Below are 15,276 nucleotides of genomic sequence, written 5' to 3'. Positions count from 1 at the left end.
GGCAAGGGGTTGAGAGCTTCATGGTGAGTACCCAGGATGGGAGTGGAGTCAAATCCCAGTTTAACTTTGCTTTGGCCACCACGAGGAACACTGTGGCTTCTGTAGTTGACACACACTCATACACATGACCAGGCACACACAGATGCTCACACATGCACAGGACAAAGGACAGAAAAGCGTATTAGCACACACACTGTCCTTCCACACTTTTGCACACAGACACCATAAGAAAAGTGCTCAGCACATTTGGTCACACATCCCAGATCGAGGGAGGTCATTCAGGATGAGGGAACGGGAAGATTATGAGGCAGAACAGGAAGTGAAAGTCCAATGTCCCACCCTGTCAGCAGTAATTGTGATATAAGGCATGGGTTTTGACAGACACACAGACACCTGTCAAAATGTCCAAGGAGCTTCTCCTTCTCTGGCTGGTGACAGAGCTCTGGTGTCTTTATCTGAGTAAGTGTTCCAGAGGCTTCCATTCTGGGACCTAGGTAGGGATCATACTAACATCTGCCTCCTTCTAGACTTACACTTTTCTAGGATATCATCCTTACCTTGTTACACAGGGATTTTTTCCCTAGGGACTAATTTGGCATTCCAGGGTGAGTTTATCTGTGCTTGGGTTAGAAATAACAGTTTAAGCGATGGCATAGAAGAAACAAGGTGTCAAACGCAGGGTGTGAGAAATTTCATCCCCAGGTCTTACAAAGCAAGAGGTAGGGGCTTTGGTCTGGTAAGAGCTTTATGTGTGTGTGTGTGTGTGTGTGTGTGTGTGTGTGTGTGTGTGTGTGTGTGTATAGTTCCCTTTGTTTTCATGAGATTTTATTTGCTTTCTGTTTTATTTTGTCTTGCTAGCAATGGGGCTTTAAAATGAATTCTCTCTCCTTTTCTTCTTCTCCCCCACCCCCTTTTGATATTTTGAGACAAGGTCTGTATATGTAACTCTGCCTGTTCTGGAACTCACTATGTGGACCAGGCTGGCCTCAAACTCACAGAGATCCACCTGTTTCTGGCTAGGAGAGGGACAGTCTGGTTTGTTCAGGGCTGTGGCCTGTGACAGGCTACCCATGCCCTAGCAGTTGACCTTTCATGCACACTCATACTAGAAGCACCAAGTGTACTCTCTTAGGTTTTTAAACAAGGGAGCACATGAAGTTGGAAGGGTGTGGGGGCAACTGGGGAGAAATTGGAGGAGAATAGATTTCATCAAAATACATTACAATCATGAGTGAGATTATTAAACAATGTTAAAAAGGAATAAGTAAGTTAGGGCCAGTAAGATGGCTCAGCAGGTAAAAGTATATGCTCTAGAGCTGTGTTCTCAACCTTCCTAAAGCTGTGACACTTTAATGCATTTTTTTATGTTGTGATGACTCCCCACCATAAAATTATTTTGTTGCTACATCAAAATTATATTTTTGCTACTGTTATGAATCATAATGTTAATATATGATATGCAGAATATATGATGTGTGACTCCCAAGGGGGTTGTGACCCATAGGTTGAGAAGCACTGCTCTAAAGCCTAAAGACCTCTGCTCAGTGCCCAGAACTACTGTGAAAGTAGGAGGAAGGAACCAATTCATAAACACCCCCTGAGCATCACACACTCATTGTAGCATGTATACAACTCCCTACACACACACACACACACACACACACACACACACACACACACACACACAAATTACATTTTAAACAGTAAAGAAGTGCATATCCACAAAGTCTTCCTAACTTTGTATTACCCAGCAGCAAACAGATGATCCAGAGTGAGCAAGTCCCACCTCCGTTTCTGAACATGGAGTAGGAAAATGGAGTCTACCTAAGCAGCATTCTTTCCTGTCATGATTCTGTCTGGGTTGGTTAACCCATCTGAGACATTCAATCAGCAGCATGCGATATCTACTTAGTGAGATGATGGGAGCAGGCACAGGTTTGGGGTGGCTTTGGGTGAAATATGTGGGCAAGACTACATGTGACCAAGAGGTCTGGCCTCTTCATTGGGAGTTGACTAACACTGGTGAGCAGTGTTGAAATTGGCTCGAAAGGTCTTGCTGTCACATGGAAGCTTGCAGACTTAGGTGCCCAGGAGAACAGGCAAGCACAGCAACATTTGTGCTAAAGGAACAAAGGACTCTCTTGTCTCCCTAGAAGCCTCTATTTGTACACAAATGGTATTCAAATGTATTCAAGAGATTTTTGTCTGCATAACAGCTTTCTCACTTTCTTCCCCTTAGCACCAGCTGCCTCCGAGGATACAGTAACAGGGTTTTTGGGCCAGTCGGTGACTTTGCCTTGTCAGCACTCATCCTGGTCCAGGAACCGCAACAGCATGTGCTGGGGCAAAGGTGCATGTCCCAATTCCAAGTGCAACCAGGAGCTTCTCCACACAGATGGAACAAAAGTCGTCTCCAGGAAGTCATTCAAATACACACTTCAGGGGAGAATCTGGCGGGGCAATGTGTCCTTGACCATCTCAAACACCAATCACGGTGACAGTGGGGTGTACTGCTGCCATATAAAGGTTCCTGGCTGGTTCAATGATGTCAAGAAGACTGTGCGCCTGGAGCTGAGGAGAGGTGAGGAAAGAATGGAGCTCAGCTCTGAGAAAGAGCCCCGTGGTTTGTGGTAACAGATTCATTTAGTGGGTGCTGGTGAAAAAGCGGTTTACCTGAGCAGAGGGTGAGCAGGCTGGATTTCAAGTGGTGAGCCACAGAGTGTGGGCAGGGAAACCCACATGCTAGTCACAGCCAGGACAGCCATGGAAGTGAATGAGGGGATCCAGCTGGTAAATGAAAGAGGCTGATGATGGAAGGTGCTATCTATCTGCATGGAGGCTTGTCCTCACCTTACAGAAATTTGGCCCATTTTTTTTGACCTCCCAATTTTTATGTGAATCACATTTTTTTTTCATATTGACTAATTTCCATGTAATAAGAAAAAATTACCATGTGAACTGAATAATATCCATGGGTCAGTTTTAGTCTACAAGCAAATGATTTGTGATTCCTGGCAGAGGGAGAAGGGCATTGGGCACCACCCCTGGCTGCTCTCAAGCTCTTTTTCTTTCCATTCCTATCGATGTTTTGGGTAAACATTGGGATGTGAAGGTATGTGTTAAAGATTGTCTGCATAGAACAGGTCACATGGAACTTACAGCTGAAGTACATGAACAATAAACACCTTTACCACATGGGTGGCTATGTTCTTAGTCTGTTCAGATGGCTCTCGTGTTCTGAATTTGGAACTGGATGGTTTTAGTTAGTGAGCTCCCATGCATATTTGCATATCATACTCTTAGAGCCACTTTGTGCTATCAAAGAAGAGGAAAGAGAAGTTTATTGACATTAACTTAGTCCAACAGGAGTCATCTCTTTATTTATGTGGTATCTTAACTTGTTACTAGCTTATAAAACATTGTTGATCTCAGTATTCTGCAGGATCGATTCCAAGTTGAGTGGAACAAATGGTATCCTTTGGTTTCATTAAAGCCTATAGGAATCTGGAATATCCTGGGGAGGGTGAGAGCCATACAGAAAACTGTGAATAATGATCCCAAGATGTGTGTTAATGAAGTGAGAGAGGATGGCACAAATCAAACTTTAACATATAGCAAAGTCTGCATTCTCACCCTAAGTTGCATATCTAGGAACCACTTGGTTTATTTTGAGATAGAGTCTCACTATGTAGCCTAAGCTGACTTGAACTGGAGATCATTCGGTCTTAGGATTCCAAGAGTTAGGACTGTGAGTGTGCTCTGTGACTCCTGGGTGTGGTCTCAATTTTATGCACTGATTCATTTGTACAGTAACAGACACAGTGATAGGTATCAGATTCATGGCAGAAAACAGAATAAATCCTTGGTGTCCTTGTGCTGATAGTTTGGTGGGAGAAGCAGACATTAATCAATAATAAACAAATAAATGTGTAGTTATAAAAATAAATAGATGCCATGATGATGAAGTATTAAGACGTACAATGGGGAAGACTTGCCACTGCAAGTCATCCTGTTCCTAGCCCAGTTCCAAAATCTACATACTGATTAGGTACCTCCGTTTGAGGCCTAGATATCTATCTCCCTAGGTCTCCCAGTTTTGTGTTTTATTACATTAGTATTTTGAAGGACTCAAAATATTTTTTAGCACGTCTTATGCCTATTAAACAAACTTTTATATGAATTAATAGGAGGGTCCTGTGTGGTGCTGTTCACTGTTACAATTTTTGTGAATGGGGCTCCTGGAGTCCTGAGCATACATCATAAATGAACGTTCTGCTGAGATCTGAAAGATGACCTCTTCTTCTTTCTTCAACATATTCTCTTTCTGCAGCTTCGTAGTATTCCCTGCCTCTAAGATTGGAGCTTTGCAAAACATAGCAGTTGTGGGGTCCCAAGCTGAAGACAATGGCTACATAATTGAAGACAATGGTTATCCTACTGAATGAGTCCCAGCAGCCCTCTGAGGGGCTTATTCCTGAGATTGGAAAGACAACAACCAGATTGGACAGTGAAAACAACCTTTACAGTTCCAGGGTTATTTTCTGTGTCGGTTCATCCAGCAGTGGTGAAGAGGGTGACCCTCAGCTGTTTGTACTCAAACTCACTGTTAACATCATCATAATTCTTATGTTCACACTGCCTCAGTCTCTCCACACACTACAGTGCATTCTCTCAAACATGAACATTTTAAAATGTTATATTTCCTTTGGTCAACATCATCATCAGTAGTATAGGAAATAGACTGCTGCCTTGGTTATTAACAACCATTAACAGAGAAAAAGGATTAAAATTTTTTTTTAAAAAAGTGAGCACAGGTGGGATGGGCATCCTGAATTTAGAAGCATTTCATGATCATGATTTATCTATTTTATTGTAATTTGAAATGTCACTTTCTTTCCCCTCCTCAAAGGGTAAAATCATGGGAACATTCAGGCTTTAATTTCCCTAATAGATAAATAGAAGGAATTCTAATGTCACCATTAGAGTTGGTTATACTTTCTCATAGCTCTGGAAATATGATGCATTATTATGTGGTTGATGTTAGGATAAGGATGGGTGTTTCATGTCAGGAGAGGTTGCCATGGTGAGAATGGACCAGGCAGACATCAGGGAAGAAAACAGTGGACCAAGGACTGAGTTCATTAGTGCTGTTTCCACTGCAGTCTGACTTGGTGCTCAGTGTCCTGTCCTCACCCACTGGACTCTGAATTAGGTGCTGGAAGGAGACAATGCAGACATGAAGGGGAAAGGGGGAGCAGGACCCAGGCTCTCTGCCTGGGAGAAGTCCTGTGCCAGGGGTGACCGGGTTTGGGACTATCACTGGTTTCATTCAGAGTTCTAAATTTATAATTGCCTCCAGACTTAAATTTATTTCAGAAGTCCAGGGCTGGATAAAGGGCTGAGCAGTCAAGGGCACTTGCTGTTCTCACAGGAGACACTGATTCTATTCTCAGGATCCCCGTGAGTCCATTCACAGATGCCTGTAACTCCATTTGAAAGGGATCCCACCCTCTTTTTCTGACCTCCTTGGGTAGGTACACATACCCCATATACACATAAATAAAAATTTAAAAATTTCAACCCCTAAAAAGAGCCATGAGTAAAAGAAGTCCCCTGTCTCCTCTCTTTTTTCTTCTCCTTCCTGTCCCAACTCCCTCTAATTGTCTTACACTTTTGTTTTTTCTGTCAATGAGTAAAGGGTGTGTGTATGTGTGTGTGTGTGTGTGTGTGTGTGTGTGTGTGTGTGTTTTGAATGGGAAAGGTAGTTTTGTGGGAAATCTTTTTGCTTTCCACTTAGTTTTGCTGTAAGCATAAATTGTTCTTAATAAACAAAATCTGTTGAAAAATATGACTGCAGGTGCAGAAACTGGTGAAGACAGCCAGTCCATATCAGCACTCTGCAATGGAAATCGGGAAAACCTTTGAGCATTTCCCCACAGCACAGTGAGGATTTTCTTTCTTGTATTTTTTAATAATTGTTGTGGGGGAACATTCAGTCCTTTGAAGGCCCAGGGAGAGAGTCAGCTAACAGCTGTGCCCCTGCTTCCTGGGGGAGTCTCATGAAGACATGGGAGTACTCAGACTTTCCCAATACTAACTCCTGGAAGTCAGACATGGGACAGGTCTGCTGTCACAGGCTTCATGGCCCTTCATTTACTTGGGGGTACACTGTCCTCACCCATTGTTGATATTGAATTGTTTCATTTTTTGCATTTCATGTTCTTCTGCAGGACCTAACGGAGACATCCTGAAAGCACCCTGTCCTGAAAGCGTCCTGCCTTCAGTCCTCTCCCCTTCCAGGCTCCCTGGGACAGTGGGGTTTTCTCCAAGCCACACACATAAATCATCTAAATTGAAACACTCAGGACAAGAGCAGCTAACATCTGAGATCCCAAATACTGGGTCAGTGGGCAGTTTTCAGCTCTCCAGGTGACTCAGCTGAGCAGCTAAAGTACAAACTCCAGGTCTGTTTTTTTTATTTGGAGGGGGGAGGTTGTTTCGTTTTGTTTTTCAAGACAGGGTTTCTCTGTGTAGCTTTGTGCCTGTACTGGAACTCATTCTGTAGCCCAGGCTGGCTTGAACTCACAGAGATCCACCTGGCTCTGCTTCCCAAGTGCTGGGATTAAAGGTGTGCACCACCACTGCCTGGCTGCAAACTACAGATCTTGATGAGCCCTTGACATTTCCCCAAATTTCTACGTTTTCCTCCAACTAATCACAAAAGCAAACTGAGATGAATATATAAAAGAGAATCATAAATATAAACGTATAGAAAAATTAAAATACAATACCATTTTTTAAACCAAGTTGTAGACTATCATGATCCCTATACCATCACCACTCCAAAGCCGGAAGTTTGTTCTCAGCTCCTAGAAGACCTAAAGTAGTTAGGGCCAAGTGTCCTATCCCATCTCTCTTCCTCAGGCTCCTTCTTAGGCTTAGATGACCACAAAGTCCGTAGATTACCCTCCTTTCTGAAAACCCATGATAATCTCCAATATAACATGCTATGTAAATAATCTAACTTTCCCCTACTGCCCCATATCCAAACTAATCTAGCTGACCTAGAACCACGCTGCCGAAGCAAATTCTGATATTCTAATACAGCATGTACTAGGCAGCAGATATAAATCTTTAGTATATAAAGTGCTATGTTTTCCAAGAGCGAGACTCCTCCCAAACAGATGTGCTCTTAGGTCTTTTCTCATTGAGCCCCCCAAGAGGTCTGTACGTAGATATCTTTCAGGAGATGTTCACTTGGCCACACATGCCTTTGGTTTCATCTCTAATATCACTCTTTCCTAGGGACGGTCCTGAGAATGGGCTAAAGCTGTTCCCTCTGACACAGAGATTCCCTGCAGCGCTGTCACTCAGCAGACAGTTGTAGCAGCCACAACTACAGGGTGTGACTGGTTCCCAGTGGGGAGACTAGATTCTAAGGTCTCTGCTCATCCCTCATGCCAGTTTCCTAGTCCCAAATGTCATGATTGGGAAGCCAAGTGCTGTCAGGACACCCTCCCCTCGGAATGAATTAGCAGATCAATGGATCAGAATTGATGTCCTTTTCCATCTATTCCCTCCTGTCCTGCAGCTTCTCAGGAACTAGAATTTAGAAATGGACCCTAGCCCCAGGCCTGAGAGCAGAACTTGGTACCTGTTTAAATTATGATAAATTTTAACCAAATTTCCAATGCTCTATTGTAAGGTGGAAATGTCTGGCCAAAATGAACCGGTGAGTTTGAAAGAAATAAATGCCAAGCCAGTTTTCAGAGTGAAGAAACAATAATTTTTAATTAGTGAGAGTGCACACAGCTGAAGTCAGACAACTACCCAATATCCCATCTTTATTACTGTCCAATTTATGCACACAGCTCTCAGAGAGGACTGGTTCTGTTGCTTCATAAGATGTGCAAAGTTTCATAAATTTAAAGGTATAGTCAAGATTGGCATGAAGGTGCCACACACTTTTAATCCCAGCTCTTGACATGCAGGTACAAAAGGATCTCTGTGAGATTGAGGCCAGCCTGGTATATATAGACAGGAAGTTCCAGCTAAACTGGGGCTACACAGTTCATTTGTTCCAAGAAGCTTTGCAATCATTTAATCATTACTTTTTAAAATTACAACTGATGGGGCTAGAGAGATAGCTCAGAGGTTAAGAGCACTGGCTGCTCTTCCAGAGATCCCGAGTTCAATTTCCAGCAACCACATGGTGGCTCACAACCATCTGTAATGAGATCTGGTGCCCTCTTCTGGCCTGCAGACATACATACAAACAGAACACTGTATACATAATAAATCTTTTTTTAAAAAAAAGACAAAAATAACCCTTTCCAAAAAGAAAATTACAACTAATGTGAAACCTTTTACAGAATATTCCCTTATTTGATTCATATCAATCAGTAGTTATTGCTTTATTTCCACAATTTGAATTGTGACTCTCCTGAGTTTTGTTATGGTGATTGGTTATTGGTACAATCCTGACAAAATGTATATAAGATTCTGAGATTCTGAATTTACTTATTTTTTTCTCAGCAGTCAACATGTCTAGAGTGGTGTAGAGGATGCAGGGTGGAGGTGCAGGCTGGAATTGTTGCAAGGCTGTGATCACAGCATGTCATTCTGCCATTTTTCAGACAGCAAGATTAAGTTTAGCTTTCCCATCAGCACAAGGACCATTTTGAGCAGCATTACTACCTAATACTTCCTATCTTTGTCCAAGGGTGACATCCTACATGCAAGGGTAGAGGATGAGCCCTCTGCCCCCTTCCTTCTTGCATGAGTGCAGAAGTAGCTCCTTGCTCCCTCCAACTTCATGCAAGGGTGTAGGAAGTGTCCCTGCCCCTCTGTCTTCATGCATGGGTGTGGGATCATTTCTTTATCCCTCTGCCTCCATGCATGGCTGTAGGATCATCTCTCTATCCCTCTGCCTTCATTCATGAATATGGATCAGCTCTCTGCCTGGACTTGAAGGCACCAAGGAATTAAGATAGAAGCAAAGCAAGTTCCATTGGCATTTTGTCCAACCACCTCTATCTTGTATGTATAAGTGAAGTCTCAGCAGCATTGGGAGCTGCTGACACGGGGAGGAACTGGGTACACTGATTGTCATGTCTTCACTGCTGTTTTATGCCACTTGGCCCTTTCCAATACCACTTGTTGGGAGGGAGGAGTGATCACTAGTCCTGCCTCTTTTTTCCTCCTTCTATGTAGTGGTAATGCCCGCATTACCGATACCCATTCACCATGTCCAAGCGAGGGGCTGCGAATTAGAAAATAAGAGACAAGAGACAGTGGGTCATTTGCCTCAGCAGAATGCTGATTGCCGTTTATTGAAAGAGGAAGGAAACCTTAAATACAGGCTTACAGCACATTGGAGGATCCCCGGAGGGCAGAAGTTTGCTACCGAACATTCTTGCATCTAACCTGTTAACGCCCAATATGCAGGATACACAAACAAGGAACTTCCCTTAAGCATTCAGAAGGGTGGATACCAGCAGGGAATTATCATAGGGAGGACATCTGGTCAAGGTCAGCAAGCAGGCAACAGCTTTACTCAATTTGGGAGGAGACCAGGGCCCTACAAGTCCCCCCTCTTTACTAAAAAATGAGCTTCTGACTTAGGTTGCATGGGACGTCAGCAGGTCACCTTACCCATCATGGAGACACCTGTCCAGGCCACACAAGTGCTCTGTCTTAGGTTGGTGAGTGCCCCCCCCCAAGTATTACCCGTCTCTGAATACTCATTATCATACAGGCTCAAGCACATGAGCTGTAGAGTAGACTGTTGCCAAAGATGTCAAAGTGGCACTGGGCTTGCAATCTGTGCAACATAGGAAAGACCAACAGAAGTCCTAACCCACCCATAGCCAGGAGGCTAAAGGCAACTGAGCCATTCCCTTCTTAAATGAGCCTTACTGCAAAATGGAGTGTTAGTAGGGTGGTATCCCATAACAAATGGAACTTGAGTTTAAATAATTTTTTACAACTGTCAAAGCCAATTTAAATGTATAATAGTGGAATTAAATTTATCATGCCCAATAAGAAGAAAGATTAACTAACTGTGGTAGCTACTTTTGCTGCCAGGGTCTCCATTGTGCTAGCTGTAGTAACCAATTATGAAATAGCAATACCAGAAGCAATAGCAGCAGTGGCCACCACTGCTATAACAGCAGCAACAGCAACAGAGATGTCAGAGTCTCTTCTGGAGCATGTGAGCATCATCTGTGTCCAACTGCCACGGTCCACTGGCATGGACATAGCTCCAGGAACACGAACCACCAAGGCCCATTTTTCTTGATCCCAGCACTACTTAGGCTGGCAGGTCTGCAAAAGTACAACTGAGAACCATAAAGAAAACAAAACAAAAACAGCAAACAAGGAACAGAACTAATGGTCTCAATAATGGCTACATTCAGGCTCACAAATTTTAAGGTATCTTCAAAAAGGCTAGATAAATTTCACGAGGCCAATAAATGTTGCATAGAGCCACTCCTGAAAAGTAGGGTACTACACCAGCTTGAAGAGTGTTGCAAAATGTGAAAAGGCTTAGCTGGCATGCTATTGTTAACAAATGAAGGTCATTGACCTTCAGAGTTATCCTTAATCTCCAAGGTGTGGCACATTCTCAACATTTTGAAAAAGTTACCATACATTACCTTCTGAAGAATCCAGCCTGTACCTCTGCCATCTGGGCAGAAGTGCCCTGGACTTTTATTCTCTTTACTATGTTACCAGAAACCACCACAGCAAAACCACATGAAGTGCCATCAGTAAATACCACACAAGCCTGAGGAATAGGAGTCATCTGTACTATCTTGGGAAATATAACAGGATGCAATTTAAAAAATTGACACACATCATTGGAGGGCTAGTGAGTATCTAACCGACCCTGCATGGAGCTTGTCAATATGGTCCAATCATTATCATTAGCTTGCAACCATGTTATTTGAGACTGGGTGTATGGGGTCACCACAATATCTTGCTCCTTACCAAAAGTTTGAACACTGATCTTGATTCCCTTAAATATAATCTGAGCAACAGCCTGTGGATAAGAAGTGATTTTTTTTGTTGGAGAAGCTAGGGAATGTACCCATAGTATAGGACCTGTTTGTCAAAACACTCCAGTAGGTGAATGAGTAAAACAAAATATCAAATACAATAAGGGAGAAGAAAGATCTATATACTGCACGTGAGCCTGTTCCAGGGCCTCTTGCACACCTTGTAGGGCTACACGTCCTTCAGCTGTTAATTTACGGGGAGATAAAGCATCAGGGTCACCCTTTAAGACATCATACAAAGGGCAAAGCTGACCTGTTGGAATTTTTAAAGTGGACTGAAGCCACTTAATGTCCCCCAGAAAGGTTTGGAAATCATTAAGTGTGCATAGCTGATCCGTACGCAGAGTAATCTTTTGTGGGCATATGCCCATACATAACAATTCATGACCTAAATAATGATAGGGAAAAGATACCTGTACCTTTTCTGGAGCTATCTGTAAATTAGCCAGGCTAAGAACCTCTTGTAATTTAGAAAAGGCATCAAAAACAAGTTTTTTATCTTTAGCAGCCATTAATATATTATCCATGTAGTGATTTATATAAACACCTGGAAAAGCTTTTCGAACTGGAGCTAGGGCCAAAGACACATAAATTTGACAAATAGTAGGGCTATTGGCCATTCCTTGAGGCAATACCACCCACTGATATCTCTGATAAGGTTCCTTAAGATTTTCTGAAGGAACACAGAAAGCAAAGCGAGGACTGTCCTCGGGATGCAAAGAAATGGTGAAGAAACAATCCCTCAAGTCAACCACAATTAAATGCCAATGTTTAGGAATTGCCACGGGGGGGGGGGAGGCAAGCCAGGGTGTGTTGCTCCCATGAGAAGCATGGTTTTATTTACAGCTTTAAGATCCTATAATAGCCTCCATTTTCCTGACTTCTTTTTAATAACAAATATAGGTGAGTTCCAAGGTGAAGTGGAAGGAATGATATGTCTGGCATCTAACTGTTCCTTAGCTAATGTATTTGCAGCCTCCAATTTTTCTTTAGTAAGGGGCCACTGTTCCATCCATACAGGGTCATCACTTTTCCAAGTGATTTTTATCAGTTGTATTATTGAAGGCTGCTGTGCAGTGACCCCTATGGAAAAGACCCTAATCCTCTAATATCCCCAGGACCTCTAGTGACACAGTTTTTGTCTGCCGCAGGGAGTGGGTCTCCTTGCAACATTTTCCCTAAGCCCCTGCCCAGGCAGTAGCCCTTACTCTTCAGCATCTGTTGTACAGGCTGTGCAGTAAGCATTGCTCCCATACCATCTAACACATCCTGTCCCCACAAGTTCACTGGAATGTCAGGTAGCACAAAGGGTTGAAAAGTTCCTGCATGACCTTCCTCATCCTTCCCGTTTCAAAGTAGCCTTCTCTGCAATGGCGTCTGAGCTGTGTGGATACCTTGTAGGTTAGAGGTAAAATCTTTAAGGGGCTAATTGGGATCTCAGGATTCTTGTGAAATTATAGATATATCCAGCACCAGAATCCCATAATCTTCCAATCTCAATCCCATATAATTTTGTTTTTAATTTAGGCTGTTTATCATTGATAACTGTTTGTCAAAACACCTTTTTTCCTGTACTTCCAAAGCCTCCAGTTCTATATATCGGTGTCATTTTGAATTTAAAATAAAAATTTAAAGCAATAATAACTGAGCAATTCTATCACCAGCTTCTGTTTTCATGGTCCTTTTTACATATGCCAGTTATAAAAGCATTAAATACAATCTCTATAGGATTTGAAGAGGTAACTTTAGGTAATACTCTTGAGTATTTTTATAAAATCTTAAAAAGAGGATCCTTTTTTATAGATTTCAAGTAACACATTAGCACAAATAGCTAATTATTTTTTTATTTTTATTTTTTTTTTTTGGTTTTTCGCGACAGGGTTTCTCTGTGTAGCTTTGTGCCTTTCCTGGGACTCACTTGGTAGCCCAGGCTGGCCTCGAACTCACAGAGATCCGCCTGCCTCTGCCTCCCGAGTGCTGGGATTAAAGGGCTACCGAACATTCTTGCATCTAACCTGTTAACGCCCAATATGCAGGATACACAAACAAGGAACTTCCCTTAAGCATTCAGAAGGGTGGATACCAGCAGGGAATTATCATAGGAAGGACATCTGGTCAAGGTCAGCAAGCAGGCAATGGCTTTGCTCAATATGGGAGGAGACCAGGGCCCTACACTTCTCTTTGAAGAATGAAGCTAAGGAACCCTCTATGCCCCTCTGAAAGGAGGCAGGTGATGTAAATTAGGGCTGACTAGCCTCCCTGTCCAGTGCTTTGTTAACATTGTGAGACTGCTGATTGCCATACTTGTACCAATGACCATTGGAACTGTGATGGTTTGAGGGAGAATGGCCCCCATAGACTCATACATTTGAATCCTTGGTCACCAGTTAGTGGAAGTGTTTGAAAAGGTTTGAAAACTGTGACATTCTGGGAGGAGGAATGTCACTAGGGCAGGCTTGGAGGTTTTGAAAACTTATGCCATTCCCAATTAGCTCTCTCTGCCTCCTGCTTGTAGATCAGATGTGAGCTCTCAACTTCTATTCCAGTGCCCTGCCCTCCTAACTGCTACCATGCCCCCCAACCATGACATTCTAACCCTCTGAAACTGTTAGCCCCAAATAAACTTTGTTCTGTGAGTTGCTTCGGTCTTGATGTCTCTTCACGGTATTAGAAAACTAAGACAGACACTCTTCTGCTTGTAGTTGGTAGAAAATGGATGGTGAGACCCAATGTGTCTTCATCAGGAGCCTTATGTCCACCATGTGCTATGCTGGGCATTGGTTTCCTGGCTGCTACTACAGGAAAATGGGGTGAGGAGAAGATCAGACTGTTACCTCTACTAAGGTTCCCAGCTGTAGGGGAAGCTCTGGTAGGATTGAGTCTACACCGTGGTGCTGAGTCTTGAAGTTTCACACTGAATACTTAGTATTTTAACTTTTTTTAATTTTGAGACAGGGTTTCTTTGCATAGCCTTGACTTTCCTGAAACTCTCTTTGGAGACCAGGCTGGCTATGAACTCAAAAAGATCTGCTTACATCTGCCTCCTGAGTTCTGGGATTAAAGGTGTGGCAACCATTGCCTAGCTTAGTATTTTAACTTTAAAAAAGATTTTCAAACAAAAAAGTATGGCCTGGGGCATTGGTGAAGCAATATTTCATCAAAACAATTTCGAAAGGATGAACTAAGATGACTTCTAAGGAAATGCTGAACCAGTATTTTCTCTCCAAGCATTATCTTAAGACAATTCATAACTGTCACATGTAAATGTTTAGAGACATGGATGATGGTTTCAATAGTAGTCAATTAATTATTTACTTAAATACTATTTTGATTTACTATTTTAACTAGTACACTAATGTACATAATCATCAGAAAAATTCATACAATATGGAAGTATAGAAAAAATTAAAAATAATTTGCTATCAATATAGCTGCCCTGTCCAAAGTCTATTTTCATAACTCATTCTCCTAGGTACGTATTGACTGGTAAATAATTGTAATCATTAGTGATAGAGTCCTTCATCTTACTGTTTCTTTTTTGTTTGTTCGAGACAGGTTCTCACAATGTGGCCCTGGCTACTTAGGAACACAATACATATACCAGGCTGCACTTCAACTCACAGAATCCCCCTTACCTCCTGAGTGCTGGAATTAATTAAATGTGTGTGTAGCCACTCTGTGATGCATGCTGTTTCTTGATTCATTTTTTTTTAAAGTTTGAAATAATTTTGTTATTTTAATAAAATTAAACCATACACCTGTGTGTGTGTGTGTGTGTGTGTGTGTGTGTGTGTGTGTGTGTGTTTTATAGACAGTATTGATGTAGCTGATAGTCTGAGAAACAAGATGTGTAGCAGTTTACACTGAGTAATGAGAATCATTTGGGAAAGAAGGAAAGAAATTCAGACTTAGGAGATGGTTTGGTGGGTATGTTGCTTGCTGTACAAGCATCAATACCAGCATTTGCATCCCCAGAACTCACATAAATGCCATAAGCAGTAAGAAGAATACTTATGTGTTCCCAGCATTCTTTGGGTGATATGAGAGGTAGAGCCAAAAGAGTCCATGGATCCTCAAGGGCCTTCTTGCCTGGAGTACACAGCAGTAAATCATAAGAGACCCCACATCAAACATGGTGGAAGGGAGAACAGACACTGCAAGTTGTCCCCTGACCTCTACTTGTATGCCACGCTTGTGTGTGCCTGTCCATAAGCAT

At 42.4% G+C, this 15,276-nt stretch overlaps 1 protein-coding gene across 1 annotated transcript; it reads left to right on the top strand.

Annotated features, from left to right (window-relative positions):
• Positions 1–378: 378 nt before the first annotated feature.
• Positions 379–5,848, top strand: LOC114706393 (T-cell immunoglobulin and mucin domain-containing protein 4-like). Its single transcript, XM_028888783.2, has 3 exons — positions 379–459; positions 2,240–2,581; positions 4,331–5,848. The coding sequence occupies exons 1-3, from the start codon at positions 402–404 to the stop codon at positions 4,336–4,338; spliced, it is 408 nt and encodes a 135-aa protein (XP_028744616.1). The 5' UTR covers positions 379–401; the 3' UTR covers positions 4,339–5,848.
• Positions 5,849–15,276: the final 9,428 nt, after the last annotated feature.

The sequence above is a fragment of the Peromyscus leucopus genome, chromosome 8b (genome assembly GCF_004664715.2).
Source record: "Peromyscus leucopus breed LL Stock chromosome 8b, UCI_PerLeu_2.1, whole genome shotgun sequence".
Lineage (NCBI taxonomy): Eukaryota > Metazoa > Chordata > Mammalia > Rodentia > Cricetidae > Peromyscus > Peromyscus leucopus.
This window is presented reverse-complemented; position numbering and strand designations above follow the sequence as displayed.

Bases quoted from the DNA above. Each gene is read 5' to 3' on its own strand.
- LOC114706393 (XM_028888783.2), top strand. From the start codon at position 402: ATGTCCAAGGAGCTTCTCCTTCTCTGGCTGGTGACAGAGCTCTGGTGT. The intron at 460-2,239 runs GTAAGTGTTCCA...TCTTCCCCTTAG, and splicing joins GCTCTGGTGTCTTTATCTGA to CACCAGCTGCCTCCGAGGAT.